Genomic DNA, 22,557 nt, shown 5'->3' with positions numbered 1-22,557 from the left:
AAGTTCCCCACTTTCTGAAGGAGACTGTACCAATAGACAAGTATTCAATTGCTTTATTAGAGAAAGCTTCCTTGACCATCCTATTTAAAGTTTCAGTCCTCTCCTGGGTACTCCCTATGTCTCTTTCAGGCTACATTCTTTTTCCTATTACATTTCATTTAAAATGTTCTACTTGTTTATCTTCCATTCTCTATAAGCTCATTAGGGCAAGGATTTTTATCCGTTTTGTTCACAGCGGTGTCCCCAGTACCTAGAGAAGTACCTGGCACGCTAATATTCGCTAAGTGAATGAGGCTAAATTTGAAAAGAGATTAACAGGGAGCTAGCTGGCACCTAACAAGTGCTCAGTAAGAGGGAGCCCCGCCTAACCCCAGATTTGTTTACCTCTTAGGGATAAAGAGACTTCCACGGTTAAATAACTCCTGTTCAATAGCTAAATTGGTGTTACTCAAAGCTTCTAACTCTCTGACTTCCAAGCAGCAGCCTCGCGATGCTCTGATCCTTCGTTTCCCACCGTGCGTTACTTCTACCGAGTCTCGGAAGTTAGAACCACATCCCGGGAAGGGCCCCGGAATGTCGTTGGTTTGTTTCCGGAAACCGGGCTCTAGGAAGGTGGGACTGAGAGCTGGGAGCCTACAGCGGCAGCTATTAATTGGCCAGGATATGGGATTGACGGTTGCACTGACTAATGGGAACAAGGAACTGCCGAGAAGGCCCGCCCACAGAAGGAACAGGAGGAGGTGGCGGCATCAGCGTCGGTCGCGGCCGGACACTGCTCAGGGTGGCGGACTGGCTACACATGAAGCTTACCTTTGACCTCTCCCCGTCTGCCTCCGGCCTTGACTTGTGACTTTAGGCTCTTTTGGGCTCCTCTGGCCCAGCTAGCCAGATCCCAGACCCCAACCATGTTCCCGGTGAAGGTGAAAGTGGAGAAATCAGGTGAGGATCCCGAGGTTGGGGGCCGGTAAGGGAGCCGCATTAGACAGGATTGTCGCGATAAGGTGGACTACGTGACTTCTCCCTGCAGCCCATATAACTACTGCTGTCAGGCATCGATCGAGCGATTCCGGCCACCTTGATAGCCTCCCGATCTGTGTTCAGGATAGCTTTGAGGCTGACTGGTGGTGGCCTGGCAGTGTGGTGCGGTCAGACATGGGGAACCCGAACCGTGTGACTCCAACAAGGACTCTTTTTATGGCTCTGCCTCCATTTCCCCCTTTCAATCAGTGGTCTTGAGTCAAGCATTATGCAGATGTGTGCTGATGAAGTACAGGAAAGCTTTTAATCTTTGCAGTCACTGTATCCCAATAATCCGGAGAAGGCGATGGCACCCCACTCCAGTACTCTTGCCTGGGAAATCCCATGGATGGAGGAGCCTGGTAGGCTGCAGTCCATGGGGTCGCGAAGAGTCGGACACGACTGAGCGACTTCACTTTCACTTTTCACTTTCATACATTGGAGAAGGAAATGGCAACCCACTCCAGTGTTCTTGCCTGGAGAATCCCAGGGACGGGGGAGCCTGGTAGGCTGCCATCTATGGGGTCGCACAGAGTCGGACACGACTGTAGCGACTTAGCAGCAGCAGCATCCCAATAATTCTAGGGGATTAATAATTCCTACTTCAGATGGGGAAACTGAAGCTGATAGAGAGGAAGTCATTCTGGGTTTCGGCCAAGCTGATGGGAACCCAGGGCTAGCATGTTAAGGGTGGTGGGAGAGACCTGGAATCCAGAACAAGTAAAATGACATGAGATAGTAAATGCTATAAGTGGTTAAAAAAAAAAAAGAAAAGAAAGAAAGAAAGAAACAGGAGAAGGTAAGGAGATCAGGAGTGAGGCAAGGTGAGGGAGAGAGTGATAAGTGAGGAAACAGCAAATCTGACAAAGGAAATAGCTTTGAAATGGCGGAGAAGTGAAAGATTTCTCTGGCATGTTCAAGGGCCAGCAGGGAGGCCAGAGTGGCTGGAGCAGAGCCAGTGAAGTGAAGTATAAAGGTGAGGAGATGAGGGCAAAGAGCGGAAGGAGGGGGGCAGATCTTGTGGGCCCAGGTTATGGCTTTGGCTTTTGCTCCAAGAGAAATGGGGAGCCAAGGGAGGGTTTTGAACCACAGAGGAAGTTTTTACAAGATGCCCCCTCCAACTGCCAAAAAATGCCCCAAAAATCGTGGGTGGAAGAGTGAAGGGGGCCTGACCACAAATGAGGGTGTTGAGGAAGGAGTAGGCAGGGTCATGGAAGCCTGTGAACACTAGGCTGACCACTAGGACTCTGCCTCAGTGGGCACTGCAGAGTTCTGGAGGGTTCTAAGCAGGGAAGGATCGGGGTCAGGTTTGGCTTTAGGAAGATTCCCCTGGCCACCTTGTGGAGGGTGAATCAGAAGGGGAGACTGAGGCTGGGGGCCCAGGGGGAGGAAGGGACACGACAGACAGACTAGGGAAGGGGGAGAGGGGAGAGACCCTCAGGAGACAAGTAGACAGGTTGTGGGGTGGGCGGGGAAGGGAGAGCAGTGACCACGTTGAGATCAAGAAAAGGACTGGGTGACAGGAGGGATATCCCTGAGATGGCAGTCTAGGAAAAAAGGATACATTTAGAGAGACACTGAGGCCACCGTGGGACCCAGTCTGTGGAAGGAGCTTGGGGGATGTCCAGGGGGAAGTGTCCGGGAGTCCATGGGATCCCAAGATCTGAGGTTCAGGAGAGAAGCAGGGACTGAGGAAAGACGCTGGGCATGATCCATACCTTGGCTCCTACCCAAGGCTCTTTGCTAAAGAATCTCAGCTGCTCCCAGCCCTACATCCCCACCCTGTCTCCTCTGAGTAATGTCTCCTGGCCTCTTCAGGAAGTCTCAGCACTGGCTAGTCATGTACCCAAGTGTCCTTCCAGGCTCTGAGCACTGGGTCAGAGCTCCTATTAGTTGGAAGAGAAGAATGAACACCCCACAAGAAATGTAAGGAGAAAATTTATAACATTATCACCTCCATAAGTTCTGTGATGAAGAAAGGCAAACACATAGGTTCTTAGAGCCAGGCTAGACCTGTGGCATGCAGGAAGGTGGGCCCAGATCTCATTTCCTGGGGGAAAAAAAGCCTGAAATGGATATTTTAGGTGAAATCGCCCAACTGTTCAAATGTAGTCATCTCATTCAGATTTAATATAGCTTTGAAATAACTCCACTACCTCAGCCAACAAAGTGCATCTTGGGGCTGGATTCTGCACCCAGTTTGAGCCCCTGCCTTATAATGTCCACTGTGGAGCCAAATGACCTGGTGTACATCTTCAGCCTTTCAATTTTCTAGCTGTGTAACTTTGGGCAAGTAGCCTATCCTCTCTGTGCCTCAGTTTCATCATCTCTGAAATGGGGATAAAAATCATATCCACCTTCCAGAGTTGTTGTAAAAACTCAATGGGTTGATATACGTGATGTGCCTGGAACAATGCTTGGCATATAATAAGCTCTCATATACAGCATAGGTTTATTTAAACCTCAAAACAGTCCTAGCAGTAGGTATCATTTGGAGACCCATTTTCAAGATGAGGAAACAGGCTCAGTGAGGTAAGGTGATTTACCTTAGATCACACATGAGCATGTGGGTCAGCCCTGGAAGCCAGAGCTCTTGCTCTTCAGTAGGCTCTGCCCACTATACCCTCCTAGCACACCTGGCCTGGCCAAATGATTAGATATATGCATGCCCTTCCCTGATCCAGTGGCTGCCCACCTGCCTTGGGCCTGGGAAGTGACTCCTGCTTGGTACCCTCCCTCTTCCCCAGAGTTGGAGATGGCCAAGGCCCGGAACCAACTGGATGCTGTTCTGCAGTGTCTGCTAGAGAAGAGTCACATGGACAGGTTGGGATCTGACTCAGGACGGGGTCATGGGAAGTTGGGGGCCCTAGCGGGTGGGACCCTCTGGCTGTAGGTGGGACCCCAGAGACGACTTAGGAAGGAAGGGGCCCAATGGACAAGGCCACTGGGTACTTTCCCACTCTGGGCCCTTGGAACCCTGAGCGTGCAGTTCTCTTCTGCTACCAGGGAGCGTCTGGATGAGGAACCTGGGAAGACCTCCTCAGATACCCACAACAAGTAAGTTTTATTGATGGGATCTGTGTCTGAGGGTTTGTGGTAGATAACTTCTTTCCTCATCTGAGCCCTGACCCTCCTTCCCTGTGCTTTCTCCACCACAGTCTTAACCATTCTTCATGTACAAAAGCCCTGGAGCAGCAGAAGCTTAGGTCCCCTGATGATGGCATGTCAGCCTGCAAGGGGTGGGACCCAAGGCCTCTGGGGTTGGTGGGATCTCTATGAGCTCAATCACAGTACCCCCAGGGTGCTCTTTGAGGGGTGGTAAGCAGGCATTCGTTCAAGGGCAAGCCTACTGACACCCTGTCTCTCTCCACAGGGATTGCTCCATCACAGCCACTGGCAAACGGTAAGTTGGCAGGGGCCCCACCAGCTGATGAGAGGTCCCTAGTCCCCACCCCGGTCCTGATGTTCTCCCTCCCCACACAGGCCATCTGCCCGATTCCCCCACCAGCGGAGGAAGAAGAGGAGGGAGATGGATGAGGGGCTGGCCGAGGGAGGGCCACAGCGATCCAGTGAGTAGGCGGTGGCCCTCGAGGGCGGGCAGTGATGGGGGAGCTATGCAAGAATGTTCATACCCCTCCCACTCACCCCACCCTAGACACCTATGTGATCAAGCTGTTTGACCGGAGTGTGGATTTGGCTCAGTTCAGTGAGAACACGCCACTGTACCCCATCTGCCGAGCCTGGATGCGCAACAGCCCCACAGTGCGTGAGCGTGAACGTTCACCCAGCTCGCCGCTGCCCCCCCTGCCTGAGGATGAGGAGGTGAGATGGGGGCAGGCTCCCACACAGCAGCCAGGGAGTGCAGTGGGTAGGCAGTCACAAGGTACCCTCCCCAGCAGACAAGCACACCAGTGACTCCTGAATCCGGTGAGGCACACAGATAGGAACCCTTAGGCCAGGGCAAAGGTTGGAGTGCCCTAGAGCAGATAGACATGGCTTTCTGGTCTGAGAGGCAGAGGGGATAGGGTTCCCCGGGTAAATAGATGTTCCCTCCAAGATCAGAAGTCACCAAGAGCTGAGGGACTGAGCAGGGGTCCTTAGGGCAACCAAGTATAGCCACCTGGTCTAGGGGAGCAGATGGCAACCCCTTGGGCTGGAAATGGAGGTCTCCATAGATGGAGGTCTCTATGCTGGGCAGGAGTGATCAGAGGTCCCTGAGTTGGACAGGGGTCCTTGGAGCAAACATATGATTCCTAAGTACATGTCCCTGGAGAAACCTTCATGTCTTTTGTTTCTGGGGAAGGTGTGAAATGTGTGCCCCTGACCCTCTTCTCTGACTCTCTTGGGCCTGGTGTGGGGTTCTTGTATCCTCAGGGTTCCGAGATCACCAACAGCAAGAGTCGTGACGTGTATAAGCTGCCTCCACCCACAGCTCCCGGGCCACCTGGAGATGCCTGCAGATCCCGAATTCCATCCCCATTGCAGCCTGAGACCCAGGGTACCCCTGATGATGAGGTGAATATCCTGGGCTGGCTCAGGGCCATGGGGCATGTGTTGTGGGGTGTGGGCGTGGTCACCCAGCCTGGCCTCTCTGTCCATGCAGCCCTCCGAACCTGAGCCCTCACCCTCCACGCTCATCTACCGTAACATGCAGCGCTGGAAACGCATCCGCCAGAGGTGAGCATCCCCCCACCAGCTTGTTCTCCACGGCCTCTGCTCCGACTTCTGAGTCCTTCCTTTGCCTTCCTTACCCCCACTGCAGGTGGAAGGAGGCATCTCATCGGAACCAGCTTCGTTACTCAGAGAGCATGAAGATCCTACGGGAGATGTATGAGCGACAGTGATGTTCCCCTGTCCCCACCCCCATCACAATAAACATTCCCCTCCTCCACAATGGTCTCCCATTTGCTACACCCTATCCTTCCTGGATCAGACATAAAGCAGTTGGCACAGCTCTAGCACATTTATTGGGGGAGTGGGCCTAGGTAGGGGGATGGGGCATCAGGGAATTTGAGGAAGGAGAAAGATTGTAGAGAATTAAAGAAAGTGGCTGCTTGGTTGGGTCTTGGAGAATAAGGGCAGGGGTGTTGTGGTTGGAGATTTGGGGGGTCGAGACAAAATGACTGAGGAGTTCTGGATAGTGTGGGATATCTGTGCAGACTCTGGGGAGGAGGGGTGGGTATCTATACAGTCTGAAGTTGAGGGTTCTGGTTGGCTTAGAATGGGGGTACAAGGGTAGGGTCAGAAAAGGGGTTCAAGGATCTGGGAGTGGCTGGCTGAGGTTTCAGATTAGAAGATGGGTTGGAGGGAGAGGGTGAGGAGAAGTGGTGTATCTGGTTGGAATGAGGGGAAGGATCCAGAGTCTTGGGGACCAGGCCAGGATGGTCCAGGGTGGGAGGTCTGTGCAGAGTCTTGGACATTTGAGAAGGGGGAATTATGCTTGACTGGCCTAGGGTGGGGGCAGGGCTGTCTACACCATAATCTTTGGTGGCGGGTGGGATTGAAATGGGGTGAGGGGATGTTTTCCTAGAAAACTCAAAAGGAAATAGGGAGTTTGAAGTGGGGTTATATGCCAAGTGGGGTTGGTGAGGATGAGAGACTAGCTGAGGGATTGTGCTTGTAGGGTCTGGAAGTTAGATGTCTGGAGATTTGAAATCACGGAAGGGTGTAAGAGCTGGAGTGTCAGTGGAAAGCCTAAGTTATCAAGGATGAGCAGGTTGGAAGGTTCAAGGCAGATCCCAGACTGGGTGGGCGGGTAGTCTTGGCGCACGCTGGGGACATCTGGTTGGGCGGAGCCAGGTCGGCTTTAAAGGGGCAGGGGCGCTGAGGCGGCTCCCAGGGTTCAGGTATGCCCTGGCCCTTACTTGGCAGCCGCCTCGGGTGGCGACTGCGGTGGGGCCTGGGCCGGCGCAGGTGCGGCCTGGATGGAAAGGACGCCCTCTGGGGACAGCGCGGACGTCACGGCCGCAGGGTCCACGCCAGGCGGCAAGCGGTAGCGGCGGTGGAACTCGCGCGCAATGTATCCGTGCTCATCCTGGAGGGAGAGAGGCTTGAGAGGCTCCGCCAGGTTCCCGTAGATGCTCCGCCCCTCCCGCCTGCGGATCCCGCCTGCTCGTTCTGGCCCCGCCCCCGCCAGCGGGCTCACCGGGCGCTCCTCGTGGCGCGCATGCACCTCCACGTGGTCACCAACCACCTTGACGGCAATTTCCTCGGGTGAGAAGTGCTTCACATCCAGCAGCACCGAGAAATGCCCAGGGTCGGTCGATACCTGCGCACAACCTGATGGTCATCGGGCGGGGCGCGGCTCCCGGGACCCAGCAAGGCCCCTCCCCTAGGCTCCCCTTTGGTTCCGGTGCTGCAGCCTAGCCTGGCCTGCGGAACTGGGGCGTCCCCTTTCCTACTCTTAGCCACCGAGGACCTCTTTACCCAGAATAACTGGCATGATCCCTCCCCCTGTAGCCACTGGGATTCCCGCCTCATCCAGGGTGATGAGGGTCCGTCCTTTGCCCTGCAAGGTCAGGGACCACTGCCCTCACAGGGTGAGGCCTGCCGGCTCCCCCAGAGTCAACAACCTCGCAGTCCGTGTATCCTCCTGGGCACTGCCTCCTCAGCCCTCTTCCCCTCAGAGCCCCTGGGGCCCTTACTGCTCCACCTCCGCCAGAAATCGCCAAGAAGCCTCCTCCCCGAGTCTCCAGAGTTCCCTTTCTACCCTCCCGCTCGAGTTAGAGTTACGAGATTGCTTGAGCCCTCAGCAGTTATTAGTACTCCTCCCCCACTTCTGAGTGTCCAGACCCCCCTTTCTCATGTTGCAAGACTCTCCTTCCCCTCTGCCTCTCCATGAGACACACACAGTCACCACCCACAGTCTCCAAACTGTCTTCCTCAAGAATAACAAAAAATTCCCTCCCTCCACGCCCTTCAGAATGGCTGGGCTCCCCCTTTAACCCAGATTCCGAGGGTCCCCAGCCTCCTTCAGAATCACCAAGACACCCTTTCAGAGTGAGCGTCCCCACTCTATTAGGGACCCAGCCCTTACTCTCCTCTGGGACGTGAGACTCTCCTCACAACGACTGGGCCCTCCCACCCGATTCAGGAAAACGACCTCTGAGAATCCATACTCAGGGAACTCTGGAAGCCTCTCTGAGTGGCCGGACTCTCCACCCCCGCTCAAAGTCAAGGGACTTTCCTTTACCCCCCTCAGGGTGACCGAGGACCCCAGCCTTGGAAGTAGTCAGGTTACCGCCCCTCCCCCAGGTCTGGCACCTGGGCGGTAGGCAGCGCCACGCTGGGTGCGCGCAGGTAGTAGGGGGCCAGCGCGGCAGGGCAGAGCGCAGCCAGCTCGGCCTCCAGCAGCCCCTCGCCGAAGCGCTGGTCGAAGAGGCGCCCGGGAGCCGACAGCCCATGCAAAGGGGCCGAGGCGCGGCGCAGCCAAGACGGCTGTACAGGCACCGGGATCTCCATCCTGCTCCGCCGTCGCCCTAGGCTCCGCCGTGCTCCAGCGAGCGCCGCCGCTGCTTTATAGTACGCCCTGTGTCCGCCCCTCCGCGGGCCGCCCAGGGACATTGGGACCGCGGCCAGAGCCGGCCATTAATAGAGCCTTATTTAGACAGCCCAACAATGACTTGGCCATTTATTAAGCGCCTGCTGGATGTCAGCGAGGTATCATTCCCTAATTTCCAGAAAGAAAAACTAAGGCTGAGGCGGCGGAGCCTTGCCAAAGTGGGGTGCAAGCGTGGCGTTTGGGACCTACAGCCTGAGAAACCCACCAAAGAATTCCTAGTCCCTTTAATCCACCCCCTCCCCGAAGGTGCTCTGAGGATGACGCAGATGCCGGTCTTAGGAGCAGATTCCTGGGTAGAGGGAATGCGGTAGCTGGGCCAGGCTGTCAGGAGGACACAGAACAGACCCTATTCCCATTTGAGCAGGGCCCTGGACCCAACCCCCGGCAAGCTGGGCCTAATTCTGTGAGTCTGACTCAGCCTCGGGTGCGCAGGACAGCGGGGTCTGCCAGGTGAGCAGCAGCCAGGGGGCGCGGGCAAGAACAGTACAGGCTGGCCCCCCGGGGGCCGCACGCTGGGGCCCGAAATAGCTCGTTATGATCCAGCCACCTCGGCCAGGAGCCCAGGCTTGGCACTTGGAGTAACCAGCTGCTCCTGGAGCAAGACGAAAGTGGTTAGAAGATCGGGGGGGACTGGTAGACTTCTGGACTGATGGAGGGACGGCGGTTAGAGAGGGGGTAGGCTCCCTGATGGCCCCTGCAACGGGAAAATCCATAGTTAGACTGGAATCTGGATGAGATTTAGACAGCAAGAGGGGGAGTGGTTAGAATACATGACTACGTACAGCGAAGAGTACATTGGAACCTCCTCCTAACCGCGAGCCCAGCCTCGGATCCTTTCCATTGGTCCACAGGCTTGCCAATTACTGCAGCTCGCTACCGTTCCCCAATCAAATATGCTCTCTCATTCCCGTTACACCCAATTGTGAGACAGCTCCCTTTGGCCATTGTCCAATTACTTATATTTTCCTCTCTATCATTGGTCGCCTTAGAGACCGCTCTCTTCCCGCGCCGGCAGTCCCAAAGAGGGGCGGGGTTATAGGGTATTGCTAAGCGACAAAGATGCGCTCCGGGTGAGTCCGGTGACCGAGCAGAGCAGGCGGAATCGGCGAGGTAGCTGCAGGATGGACCGCAGGTGATGGATCACAGGAGGCCTGGGGAGGATCAAGGGTGAGAGTAACACAGCCTAAGATCGGGTTTGCTACGGTCCGGAGTCAAGTGTGCTCAACCGTACCGGAACTACAACTCCCAAGATGCTCCACAGCCTTAAGCGGCTCCAACCTCGGACTTTACCACTGCGGGGGTTCCATAGCGTTTTAAGTTCCGCTCTCTAAATGGCCCTAAGGGCTTTTTTTCTCTCTCTCTCTCTCTCTAAAAATGTCCGGGGGCACCTTGGGAGTTAAGATTCGTAATTTTGAATTTGCTCCCAGACTGCCACGGGTGTCTTGCTTAGGCGGAGCCCAGCGACTATAGCAATTGTAATCCGTCTACCCCTTTCCTTAGTGTCCCAAGGACTTATGGGAAATATACAGTGATAGGGTTTAGCCTTGGCTCTTCTCCTGACCTCCACTTCAGAATCACCTGGAACACTGTGAAACAGGTGTATGTAGATGCCCAGCCCCCTTCCAGCTATTCTGATTCTTTTGATCTGAGGTGAGGACCACGCCTCTGCATTTTTAAAAGACTCCTCTTAGACTGGATCCAGGGTTACGAATCACCAACCAACAGTTCCCGGGTTCTCTTTTGAGACTGCTCCAAGAACTGGTGGGAATCGTGCCTCCAGTGTCATTATCTTGAGTGTACAGTGGTGCTTCATGGAAATTATAGTTCGTCTCTTCCAGGATTCCGTGGGAACCGTAGTGTGGTTTGAAGCCACTACTGGCCATCCTGAAGCCAGACCTGGCACTCCCAGGTGAGGACACCCCACAGAGAGTGCAGTGTGCCAGCCAGTAACAAGGGAGTGACGACTAGAGGGAAGGAAGACGTGATGAGAGATGGGGGTGAGAGATTAGAAGACAGCCCTTCCTCTCTTCCCCATGGCCCTGCCCTTGTCCTCCACCACCTAAATCCCTTGTCACCTCCCCAGTCACTCTGAGTTGTTGCCATTGTGGGATGTGTTTCCTCCCCTCTGGACTGAGACTTCGTATGTGTCTTCTTTTCCTTACAGGGATGACTCCTCAGCCTCACTTTTTCGTCTCTTCACCTTCTCTACCTTAGACCCTGAGCCCATCCAGATCCCAGAGATCCAGGCTTCCAGAAGCTCCCAAGGTTCTGGCCACAGGCCTCAGCTCCCCTGAGCTGTTTGAGGAGTCCTGGCCATCCAGCTCAGGGACCCCTTCCCCACCCAGCACCACTGAGGGCCAGATGGGAGCCTCCCCACCACCCACCGTGACTGACAGTGGGGACTCCGTGGTGGCCAAGTAAGTTCCAGTAGCTCTCAGGGAAAAGAAGGGTTTGGATCAGTGCGAGGGGGCAGACATTCATAATAATCATCCTAGCCAGAGCTGCACTTTTAGGACCATGCTTAATTCATGTTACCAAGCGCTCTGGAGCTAGGTTCAAATCCAAGCTTTGTCACTGTACAATCCTGGCCTCAGTTTCTTCATCTGTAAATTGAGGATATTAATAGCACATATGTTCTGGGTCTGTTTTAAGTTTTCAATGAATTACTATCAGTATTGCATCTGTAACAAACAATAGTGAGCCACATAGTGAGCACTTGGATTTGTAGGATCCAAGTTCAGCTGCTATAACAAGGAGTCCCACATGAATCGTGCCTTAAACAAGAGTATTCATCAATATGTCTCCCTCACCTAACAGTCCAGGCAGAAGCAACCAGGGCTGATATGGCAGCCCCTAACTGAGGTGTCAGAGACACAGTTTCCTTCTCTCTTGTCGTTCTCCCTTCCCTAGGCTGTTAACCCTTTCCTTCATAGCCCATAATGTCTCCCAGCCATATCCATTTTCCAGAATTGCATCTTGTGGTCAGGAATATACATGGCCATAAAGCTGCAAGGGCATCTGGCAAATGTATTTATAGAAGAATGGCTGTGTGCCCAGGGTTATATCATCTTACATAATATTGCATTACTGTATAAGAAAAGAGAACAGATGCTGAGGATCAACTACCAAGTGTTGCTCTGGTGCTACATATATATTGACTATTGTCATTATTATTGTTATTATTATTGGGTGCTCCTCATCCCACCCACCTTCCAATTCTCTGATGCTCACAGGTATATAAACCGGTTCCGACAGGCTCAGCCCACAAGCAGAGAAGAACGCCAGTCTGCAGGCCCAACTCCAGCTGACTTTTGGTGGCTGTGGCCTGAATCTTCAGACCCTGGCAGTCAACTTGCAGCAGGTACCTGCTTCAGTCTCATCTCCTCCTGAGCAATACCCCCAGCAGTTCCTCTACCTGCCCCCAACTAAATCAACTGGGGCATCTCAGCAGGAGCCAGTGAACCAGAAGGAAGACCCAACACAGCAGTCCTGACTCATGCCAAGATGGCCAGTGCATCACAGGCTAAGGCTATGGCACCCCTTCAGGAAATAAAGCAGGTGACACTGCCACTCACTTCTTTCCCTCTATGCCTGGACTGATAGCACCAGCCCTGAGATAGACCTAGAGTCAGAAATTCCCTGGTGATATAGTGGTTAAGACTCTCCACTTCCAATGGAGGGTGTATGGGTTGGACCTTTGATCAGGAAATTAGATCCTATATGTCACTGCATGGCTCAGCCAAAAAAGAAGAAAAAAAAAACACGTGTAGTTAGCATTAGAGTCAACCCCCAATTCAAGGCAGCCTAAACAAAAAAGGGAGGCTTTGTTGGTTAGTACAATCAAGAAATCCAAAACTAGATGCTTTTGAGCATAGCTGAATCCAGGTGATTGAACAATATTGAGAGGAACTCAACTCTCATGGCTTTCGGTTCCTCCTTGTTTGGCTCAATCTCAGGTAGGCTTTCCCCTCAAAAATAGCTAAGATGTCTCCAGTAGCTGTAGGCATCTGATATACTTGATTACTCCAGTGAAAAGGAAAAGCTTTTCCAATAGCTCCATCCAAAGCCCCAGGACTTACTCTCATTCGCTCTTTGTGAGCCAGTCACTGTGAACTGGAGGACAGAACACTGTGACTAGCCAGGCCTGATCAGGAAGGTAGGATCAACCCTCCTACTATAACAATGACTGCACTGAGGGTTATGGATCCACAGAGGGAAACCTGGTCTGTCTTCCCTAAGGAGGAGGAGCAGATTGTCAGCCAGCATGTGAGGGTGCCAGGTGGAATGTAGACCTGCATCCAGGCCCTCTGTCTGGAGCCCCTTTCCCAGAAGCCTTTGTGATGGGGGCTGGCCTCTGACCCCTCTCACCTCACAGAGTCTCAACACATGGAACTCATCCCTGCTGGACTTGGAGACACTGAGCCTGCAAAGCAGAGCTGCCAGGCTGCTCAAACGCAGGTGCCTCCCCCTCCTACATCATCCTCCCCAGTCCTTCCTCTCCGGACCCAGGCCGCTGCCTCTGAGACCCCCGTGGCCTCACTTCTGCCTTCTCCCTCCAGCAAGGCCTCCGTCTCCTCCACCTCCTCCCTCAGCCCCAGTGATGGCGGCAGCTCCTCATTCCCCGTCAGCTCTGATGGCCTCTCTCCCTTCTCCATGACCTTCACTCCTGACTCCATCAAGGACCCTGACCTCAAGGTACAAGGTGAGTTCTGGGAGGCAAGGATGAGGGCAGTCTGGGTGCAAATTCCAACTTTTCAACTTACAGCACCGTGACCTTGGGCCTTTCTGCACCTTGTTTACCCAACTGTAAAACAGGGATAATAACTGTATTCCCCTGCTGTAGGTCTCATGAGGATTAAAAGAGTTGGTGAATACATGGAGCATGTAGCGTGGCTCTGTTAAGAGTACCTATTATGGGAGGACTTCCCTGGTGGTCCAGTGGTTAAGACTCCACACTGCCAATGCAGGGGGTGCAGTTTCAATCCCTGATCAGGGAACTGAGATCCTGCATGCCATGAGCCGTGGCCAGAAAAATTAAGAAAGCATACACAGTAGCTCCCATGAGTATGCAATTTCTCTCTCTGCATCCTGTCTGCAGTTCTGAACACGAAGCTCCAAAATCAGAAGGCTTGTTGCAAATTTGGCACCACAGCTGATTTGGCAGCAAAATTTGACCTAAACAATATGAAGAGTATTTATATATCTATCTCATTTAGGGTGAAGTCATCCTTTTTTATTGAGGCATAGTTGATTGACAATATTCTATTAGTTTAAGGTGGATGACATAGTAATTCAAAATGTTTATAGATTATACTCCATTTGAAGTTATTTGTGGAGATGGTGATTTAGTGTCCAACCGTAGCCCACCAGGCTCCTCTGCCCATGGGATTTCCCAAGCAAGAATACTGGAGTGGGTTGCCACTTCCTTCTCCAGGGGATCTTCCCAACTCAGGAATAGAATCCATGTCTCCTGCATTGCAGGTAGATTCTTTATCACTTGGCCACCAGGGAAGCTCTTAACGTTATTAGGTTAGCCAAAAAGTTCATTTGGTTAGTGAATACATTATTCAATAAAGTTCTTGGTGAGAAGGAAGAGTATGTCTTTTATTTTCACTTAAAACCAAACAAATTTTTTGGCCAACTCTGTATTCTAAAATATTGGCTATCTTCCCTGTGCTCCACAATATAGCTTTGTAGCTTATTTATTTTATACACAGAAGTTTTTACCTCTTATCCCCTGTCCTTATCCCACCCCTCCCCTGCTTCCCTCTCCCCTAACCACTAGTTTGTTCCCTATATCTGTGAGTCAGTTTCTGTTTTGTTATATTCATTCGTTTTATTCTTTCAGTTGTACATATAAGTGATAATATGAGGTATTCATCTTTCTCTGTCTGACTTATTTCACTAAGCATAATATCTTCCCCCCACCCCCAGAAAAGAACCATTTGTGTTGTTGCAAATGATAGAATTTCATTCTTTGTTAATGGATGAGTAATATTCCATTGTATATATACACCACATCTTCTTTATCCATTCATCTGTTGATGAATACCAAAGTTGCGTCTATATTTTGGCTATGGTAAATAATGCTGCTGTTGGGGTGCATGTATCTTTTCAAATTACTGTTTTCATTTTCTTCAGATATATACCCAGGAGTGGAATTGCTGGATTGTATGATAGTTCTATTTTTAGTTTTTTGAGGAATCTCCATGCTGTTTTCCCTACTAGCTGTACCAATTTAAACACATTCCCATAAACAGTGTACAAGGGTTCCCTTTTCTCCAACGTTTGTTATTTGTGGTCTTTTTGATGACAGCCATTTTGACAGATGTGAGGTGACTATCTCATTGTGGTTTTGATTTGCATTTCTTTGATGAGTAGTAACGTTGAGCATCTTTTGATGTGCCTGTTGGCCATCTGTCTTATTTGGAAAAGTGTCTGTTCAGGTCTTCTGCCCATCTTTTTATTTAAAAAAAAAAAAACATTTTTATTTCGTCCTTCAGAGCCTGAGTCTGGAAACACCCATGGAGTTATCCTATGGTGATGGCACTGACGTTGATAAAATAGTCTCTGCATCAGAAGAGCTGCCATGTGTACAGGGTTAAAATTACTCACAGCTCAGAGTAAGAGAAGTACAAAGCGGGGCGAGTGGGGGGGTGTCTAGTGCTTCTCCAGATGTGAACCGGCTTCCACCCACGCCCCAGCCCCCCAGCAAGCCCCGCGGAAATCAAGGGACCATGGGCAGGGCCGCTTGCCACGGGGGGGCTGCTGGGCAGCGAGGCCAGGCACCCAGGAAGTGGCCTCAGTTGTCCTCAGGCAGATTCTACCCATCTTTTAATTGTTTATTTTTTTTTTATGTTAAGTTGTATGAGCTATGAATCCCTTGTCAGTTGTATCACTTGCAAATGTTTTCTCCCATTCAATAGGTTGTCTTTTTGTCTTGTTGATTGTTTCCTTTGCTGTACAAAAGCTTTTAAGTTTAATTGGGTCCCATTCATTTATTTTTGTTTTTGTTTCCTTTGCCTTAGGAGATAGATCTACAAAAATATTGCTATGCCATGCCTATGTTTTCTTCTAGGAGTTTTATGGCTCAGATCTTACATTTAGGTCTTTAATCCATCTTGAGTTTATTTTTGTATATGGTGGGAGAAAATGTTCTAATATTCTTTTACATGTAGCTGTCCAGTTTTCCTAGCAGCACTTTATTGAAGAAACTGTCTTTTCCCCATTGTATATTTTTGCCTCATTTGTTATAGATTAATTGACCATAAGTGTGTGGGTTCATTTCTGGGTGCTTTGATCTGTTCTATTCATCTGTGTCTGTTTTTGTGCCAGTACCATACTGTTTTGATTACTATGACTTTGTAGTATAGTCTGAAGTCAGGGAGTAAATATTCATACTACTATGAATCTTATGAAATTTTTGGCTTTGTAAGTAAGAAATGGTTGAATAATGGCAATTTCACACTGTTCAACTATATACCAGTGTGTTTGAGTCTGATGTTCTGACCCAGACCCCTGTCAACCCTGTACATACCTAGCAACTTCACTGAAACATGCAAAGTGTTGAACTCTCAAATTTCTGCCCCCAAGATTTCAGAGGTTGGGTTAAAGACGTGGGTTACTATTTCTGTCATCACTCTTGTTACTATTACTGTGTGCCCCAGTTCCTGGGATGCAGTGGTAGCCAGGAAAGATTCTCTCCATATCTCATAGGACTCCCACGAGTGGGGACAGGCAACCTGAGAGAACAGAGTGCTGTTTGTGCATGTTGAGTGATCTTGCCCAAGCCCTCCCCTGATTCTTTGATCCTTCCAAGCTTCTCTTTTTATTCACTTCTCCTTCCTGATCCTCAGTTTCCTCATCTGTAAAATAGAGATAAACCTACTACATACTTCATGGGTTTTTTGCAGAGTAAATGTATATATCCTTTTATGCAGCACACATTGAATACGTGTTGTGTATGAAGCCTGTGCTCAAGATTGGGGATTCCTTAGTGAACCAATCATACATGGTCTCACTTTCATGGTCCTCACAGAATAGTGAGTGTGGGGCACAGAATAGGTGCATAACTCCACAAACAAATATAAGTAGAAATGAGGGTCATGCAGGAGAAACTTGTGATACTGGGATGTCAGAGAAGGCCTTCCTGGAAGAGGTGCTATCTTAAGTGGAGACCTGAATGATGAAGGCGAGGACTATAGCCCTGTAGCCTGTACAAAGGACCTGAGATGGGAGGGAGCACAATGCAGATAATGAACAAGAAAAGGCAAGAGCCAGGGGTAAGGGTAGTGGGAGATAAGGTGGAAGATATTGGCAGGGGTCAGATTACATGGAGGTGGGTAGCCATGTGAGGCATTTGGTCATGATCTACTGGGGAGCCACAGGAGGGTTGTGAGCAAGGCAGGGACAAGATCTTTACTGGGTGTTAGCAAACTCCCTGTGGCTGCTATGAATACATAGTGAGAGACAGACTTTGGTAGTTTGCCTTGGGCCAGAGCCTGAGGAGCAGAGTAGAGGAAAGTGGCCAGGTCAGGAAGTAGGATCACAGGATATAGAGGGGAGGGGAGGAGAGGTCCCGGATGCTGCCTCCTACCCCGCTTCCCCTTCTCTGTGCAGCATTAGTAAGTAGGGCTTCTGAGAGATAATGATAGCCATACTAATCATGACTCATGAAATGATGCCCTGGGTGATGGGAAATGATGTCCCTTTGTCCCACAGGCCTGAGGACAGGTGGTAATCCTGCTCTTAGTCACTGCTATATCCCCAGCACAGTGCTGGGCACTGGGATGGAGCACAATTTTGCATATATTTATTTTCCATTTTGCCTTAATGCCACATATAGTGACACCAGGCCCTATTCTTGACACTGGGGATCTGGTAACAGCCTGGCAGATAAAAACTGCTGTCCTTGTGTAGTCGGCATTGTGGAGGGAGAGATGAGCAATGAATAAGGAAAGAAGTGTGACCTTTAGTAGTTAGAAGATGATGTGCTAAGGAGAAAAATGGAACAGGAAAGAGGATGGAGGGTGGTAGGGCTGGGCTGTTGCAGTTTTCAATAGGGCATCCAGGGATGGCCTCATGAAGAAGGTGGTACTTAGGCAAATACCTGAAGGACTTGGAGTTAACCCTGTGGTTGCACAAGTGAAGAGTCTTCCAGGCAAAGGGAACCACAAGTGCAAAGATGTGCTTTTTACCAGGAGAGAGGTGCAGCCTAGGGAAGATTCTAAATCATGAGGGCCCTGACCTGACTCAGGTGTTCACAGGCTTCCTTGGCTGCAGATGGAGGCAGTTTGGGAGGATGGGAGAAAAGGGAAGCCAGGGAGGAAGTTGCTGTAGGGTTAACAGGTGAGGGCAGGAAAGTGGGGAGATGTGGGCAGATTCTGGACGATCTGCCTTGGTCCCTGCTGTGACCACCGTGTCCAGTGCCTGGCACATAGTAAGAGCTCAGTAATATTTGTTGATGAATGAAGAGTCAAATAATGATAGGTTGAAGCCCATGAGGGCTCTCTCCTCCAATTCTGCCCCTTTCCCCATTTCCCAATCTGCAGGGGACTTGGGACAATATCTGGAGAGCCTGTCTGAATAACCTGGTACTCAAAGGGTGTGTGCTAGGCTACCCTTGCTCATCACCCCAGGCCCTGCCTTACCCCTCTTCCCTCTACTTCCTCCATAGCAACCCCAGCACCTGTCCCCATCCCTACTCCTGCCCCGGCCTCCTCCCAGGCACCCCTGCGGCCAGAGGATGACATTCTGTACCAGTGGCGGCAGAGGCGGAAAGTTGAACAGGCTCGAAGAAGCCAGGGTGACGGAACCTGGGTGCTGCCCCAGACCCCTGCCCTCACCACCACGGTGAGATGGAGGAGGGAGGAGCCTGAGGGGGGTGGAGGGAGGATCCTAAGGGAAGTTGGAGAAAGGGGGAGGCTGAGGGGGACTGAGGACTCTCTACCTTTTCTCTCCCTCTCAGGTCCCTTCCCCCATCTGTCCACAGCCATCTCCTCCCGCTGCGGAGACCCTTGGTTCCCTGGGAACCCAGTCTAACTCCATCCCACTTTGGGGCAGTGTGGTTCCGCCTGGTCTCCAGGAAGCTTTCCGCATGGAGAGGCCTCCTATTCCCCCAGGGTTCTCTCCACACATCTTTTGGGGTCCCAGTCCCCATGGATTCTTCTGGGCCCCACAGCCCAGTCCCTGGGTATCTCTTGGGATCATCCCTCCAACACTCCCGGCCTCCACCCCAGCGCCCCTGGCCTCCACTCCTGCCCCTCCAGCCTCAACCCCCGCGCTCCCTGCCTCCACACCCACGACCCCTGCAGCCCCCCAGGGCCCCCCCACCCTTGCACCAAGCAGCCCAGCGGAGCTCGAGAAGCAGAGCTCCAAGCCTCGGAGAAGCAGAGCCCAACGCCAGAAGTCTTCAGGGCGAGTCACGGCAGCGGATGAGCACGAGGGCCCTGGCCCGCAGCTCAGAGGCGCGCTGGGCCAGGTGGTGACGGCTCGGCTGTTTCCGGACAGCCTGGAGGACACACCCCCCCGCCTTGAGGGCCCGCCTCCACTCGAGGCTGAACCTCAGAAAGCCAAGGCCACACACGCTCTGACCCCTCGCTCAGAGATCACGGTTCATCTATCTGAATCTCCGGGTCGGTCTAAGGCGCGGTCTCGGAATGCCAAGACCATGCTCCCCCTAGCGGGATCGGTGCCTAGGAAGGACAAAGACACTCCCTTGGCTGAAGTCAAGTGTGTGCAGCCCAAGATCCTGCCTCCTCCAGCTGAGGAGGTGGCCACTTGTGTTAAGGCCCCGCCCCCTCAGTTCGAGGCGGGGTCGCTTGCGGTGGTAGCCACGCCCTCACCCGCTGCTGGCCACGCCCCCTCAGAAGACCTGCTCTCCCAGGCTGCCAGACTTCTGCAGGCTGCGGAAGGTGAGCAGGCGCGCACGCCGCGCGTGGCTGCCCTGTTCTGAATGGCAGTCCATTACGCTGTGAGTCTGGCCCCTTGAATCTTGCTCCTTTGTCCTTTAGACTCCGATGGCAGCGAGTTCCAGGACGACCCAATACTGCAGGTGCTAAGGATTCAAAGGGCGGCGCTGCGGCAGCAGAAAAGGTGACCATCGCCAGGATTTAACACACCCAGCCCCTGAATTCTGAGACTGCCATGTGGTGCCCACCTCTCCTGAGCCCCTTTCCCAAAACATATATAGCCCCAGACCCTAATCCTGAGCAAATATCTCAACCGCTACCCCACTGTCCTTTTTCCAGGAAACTGGATGCCCAAATAGCCCGCCTGCTGGGCCACTCTGAAGACCCAGAGTCTTGGTCTCCTCCAACCAGGTCGCCCCCCCACCCGGATCCCCAAGGCTGCAGCTGAGGAGGGAAGGAGCCTCTCTTGAGGCCAGACGACTTCGAATTGTCCAAATTCTATTTTTCTTAATAAAAATTTTTTTTTTCAGATTACAGGTTATTTCTGAAAAGGAAGTTGTTTGAAAAGGCCAACGGTCTTGCCAATTTAGGGAAATAGCTCCCTGTGCCCCCTCCCTTCCCCCACACTAGCTCTGCCCTGCGCCACTTAACGCTAGTTTCTGACCACTGAAGCCAAGTCTCTTCTGGTTTCATCTTTGAGGGCAGGAGAGGGGTCTGGGCAAGACTGGGCCTCACTTTATCTGACAACTCAGGAGTGGGTCCTCCTGTCTCAGATGAGACCAAAGGAACTGTTCTCTGGGTGTGAAGCTTGTAGTCATTAGCGTGTTGGACAGTGGTCAGGCCTCCACATCCTGCTTGACCCAGCAGCAGCATTAGGTGTGCTGATCCCCACTCACTCTCTGAAGCACTTCCTTGCCTAGCTTCCAGAACCCCAGCCTTCTCCTCACCAATCTGGTTGTGCCTCACTGTGCCTCACACCTGTCACTTTGTTGTCCCAAGCCTTGACTTTTCTATCTACAATCGATCCCAGGTGCTTTCATCTGGCTTCATGGTTCTGAACCTCATCTCTGTTCTGATAGACGAGTTTGAACTGTACAAAGTCATACAAATTGTGAAGCCTGACTGCTACAACAAATTTCTATCTTCAGCCTAGAACCTCAGGTTCCTATATCCCATGACTTGCTCATCATCCACACAAAAAGTTCTAAGAAATATCTCAAACTCCATAGGTCTTAATCCTTGCCCTAAACCTGCTCCTCCCTGGCTCTCAGCTCCATCCTTCCACCTGCTCAAGTCAGAAGCCTCATAGCTGTCGTTGATTCTCCTCACAATCAGTTGACCAGCAAGTCATATCGTCTCTACCTTTAAAATCTCTCCAGGGACTTCCTTGGTGGTACAGTGGATAGGAATCCACCTGCAGATGCAGGGGACTTGGATTTGATCCCTGGTTGGGGAAGATTCCACAGACAGCAGAGCGACTAAGCCTTTGTGCCACAACTACTGAGCCTGTCTGCTGCAACTACTGCAGCCGGTGTGCTTAAAGCCTGTGCTCTGCAACAAGAGAAGTCACCGCAAAAAGAAGCCCGAGTACTGCAACAAAGACTAGCCCCTGCTCGCCATAACTAGAGAAAGCCAGAGTGCAGCAAAGTAAACCCAGCACAACCAAAAAAATTAAATAAATAAAAGCTGTGATGAGAAACTGTAAGAGTCACATCACTTACTAAAAAAAAAACTCTCCAGAATTTAACCCATCCCTTCACCCTAGTCTAGACTATCATCATCTCTCTGGACTATTGAAAAACCTATTGTTTTGTCTGAGAATTCTTTGGCACATTTCCTATCAAAAAAATAGGGCCCATGGCCCTTCCTGACACTGGGTAGAACTTTGTGACTGCCTCCACAAATAGAATGCAAAGGAAGCAATTTTACTTTAACTTTCTAAATTGTATTAGAATAGATATAATTTCCACCTGTTTTTTAAATAATTAAAAAATTATTTATTTACTTATTTATGGCTGTGCTGGGTCTTCATTGCTGTGCAGGCTTTCCTCTACTTGTGTCGAGTAGGGGCCACTCTCTAGTTGTGGTGTGCAGTCTTCTCATTGTGGTGGCTTCTCTTGTTGCTGAGCGCAAGCTCTAGGGCACAGGGGCTTCTGTAGTTGTAGCACGTGGGCTCAGTAGTTGTGGTTCCCCGGCTCTAGAACACAGGCTCAATAGTTTTGGTACACAGGTTTAGTTGCTGCACAACATGTGGGATCTTGGACCAGGGATCAAACCCGTGTCTCCTTCATTGACAGGTGGATTCTTTACCACAGAGCCACCACGGAAGCCCTCTGGTTTTCTCCTATCTCTCCCGCCACCTCATTTGGGAGTCCTGGGATGCTGTATAAAAATGTTCAGCTGCCATCCTGGGTAAGGATTTGGATTATGAAGGTATATGCACTTGCTGGGGGCTTCCCAGGTGGCGCTAGTGATAAAGAACTCACCTGCCAAAGCAGGAGACATAAATGCCAGTTCGATCCGTGGGTTGGGATGATACCCTGGAGGAGGGCATGGCAACCCACTCCAGTATTCTTGCCTGGAGAATCTCGTGGACAGAGAGGAGCCTGGCAGGCTACTGTCCATGGGATTGCAAAGAGTCGCATACAATTGAAGCGATTTAGCACAAATGCATACATTCACCTGTTAAAATTCAGTGAAATTGTGAATTACATTGGGTATATATTACCTGAAAAGAAAAATAAATATTGAACTCTAGTGAAATATGCATGCTGAAGTATTTAGGGGACAGTATACAATGTCTTTAACTTATTTTGAAATGTATCCAAAGTTAAATTAACAGATGAATAGAGTAATAGGTAGATGTGAGATAAAACAAATATAGTAAAATGTTAATGGTAGGATCTGGGGTGGTTATATGGGTGTAAAATTGTTCAGCTTTGCTGTATGTTAGACAATTTTTATAATAAGGTTAAATATGCGATCAGGATTATGTTGATACTTGTATTTACAAAAAAGAGGATAGGATAGATTTCTGTAAGAAGTAGCTTTTGTATGTTATAGACATGG

The 22,557-nt window shown here is 51.1% G+C and overlaps 3 protein-coding genes across 29 annotated transcripts; 2 read left to right on the top strand and 1 right to left on the bottom strand.

The window, feature by feature from the left end:
• The first annotated feature begins 717 nt into the window (after nt 1–717).
• Nucleotides 718–5,908, top strand: LIN37 (lin-37 DREAM MuvB core complex component). The gene is made up of 9 exons (XM_081517097.1): nt 718–939; nt 3,765–3,840; nt 4,024–4,074; nt 4,391–4,420; nt 4,501–4,586; nt 4,673–4,839; nt 5,392–5,532; nt 5,621–5,694; nt 5,780–5,908. The coding sequence occupies exons 1-9, from the start codon at nt 906–908 to the stop codon at nt 5,859–5,861; spliced, it is 741 nt and encodes a 246-aa protein (XP_081373223.1). The 5' UTR covers nt 718–905; the 3' UTR covers nt 5,862–5,908.
• A 53-nt stretch (nt 5,909–5,961) lies between these two features.
• Nucleotides 5,962–8,509, bottom strand: HSPB6 (heat shock protein family B (small) member 6). The gene is made up of 3 exons (XM_081517101.1): nt 8,281–8,509; nt 7,163–7,285; nt 5,962–7,051 (listed from the first exon to the last, which is right to left on the bottom strand). The coding sequence occupies exons 1-3, from the start codon at nt 8,476–8,478 to the stop codon at nt 6,878–6,880; spliced, it is 495 nt and encodes a 164-aa protein (XP_081373227.1). The 5' UTR covers nt 8,479–8,509; the 3' UTR covers nt 5,962–6,877.
• A 349-nt stretch (nt 8,510–8,858) lies between these two features.
• On the top strand, nt 8,859–20,022 carry PROSER3 (proline and serine rich 3). 27 transcript variants are annotated; one of them, XM_081516759.1, is made up of 11 exons: nt 8,859–9,028; nt 10,403–10,575; nt 10,793–10,995; nt 11,812–11,939; nt 12,027–12,136; nt 12,954–13,036; nt 13,138–13,280; nt 18,255–18,430; nt 18,546–19,491; nt 19,591–19,672; nt 19,828–20,022. In XM_081516759.1, exons 2-11 carry the CDS (start codon nt 10,570–10,572, stop codon nt 19,934–19,936), a joined length of 1,986 nt encoding a protein of 661 aa, XP_081372885.1. In that variant the 5' UTR covers nt 8,859–9,028; nt 10,403–10,569; the 3' UTR covers nt 19,937–20,022. The 27 variants fall into 27 exon arrangements, with proteins under 27 accessions (XP_081372885.1, XP_081372902.1, XP_081372894.1 ...); XM_081516776.1 differs by lacking the exon at nt 8,859–9,028 and adding an exon at nt 9,647–9,710 and having other exon boundaries at nt 10,417–10,487; nt 12,030–12,136; XM_081516768.1 differs by lacking the exon at nt 8,859–9,028 and adding an exon at nt 9,647–9,710 and having other exon boundaries at nt 10,417–10,487.
• The last annotated feature ends 2,535 nt before the right edge of the window (nt 20,023–22,557 follow it).

The sequence above is a fragment of the Giraffa tippelskirchi genome, chromosome 7 (genome assembly GCF_054371585.1).
Source record: "Giraffa tippelskirchi isolate mGirTip1 chromosome 7, T2T-mGirTip1v1.2.pri, whole genome shotgun sequence".
Classification (NCBI taxonomy): domain Eukaryota; kingdom Metazoa; phylum Chordata; class Mammalia; order Artiodactyla; family Giraffidae; genus Giraffa; species Giraffa tippelskirchi.
This window is presented reverse-complemented; position numbering and strand designations above follow the sequence as displayed.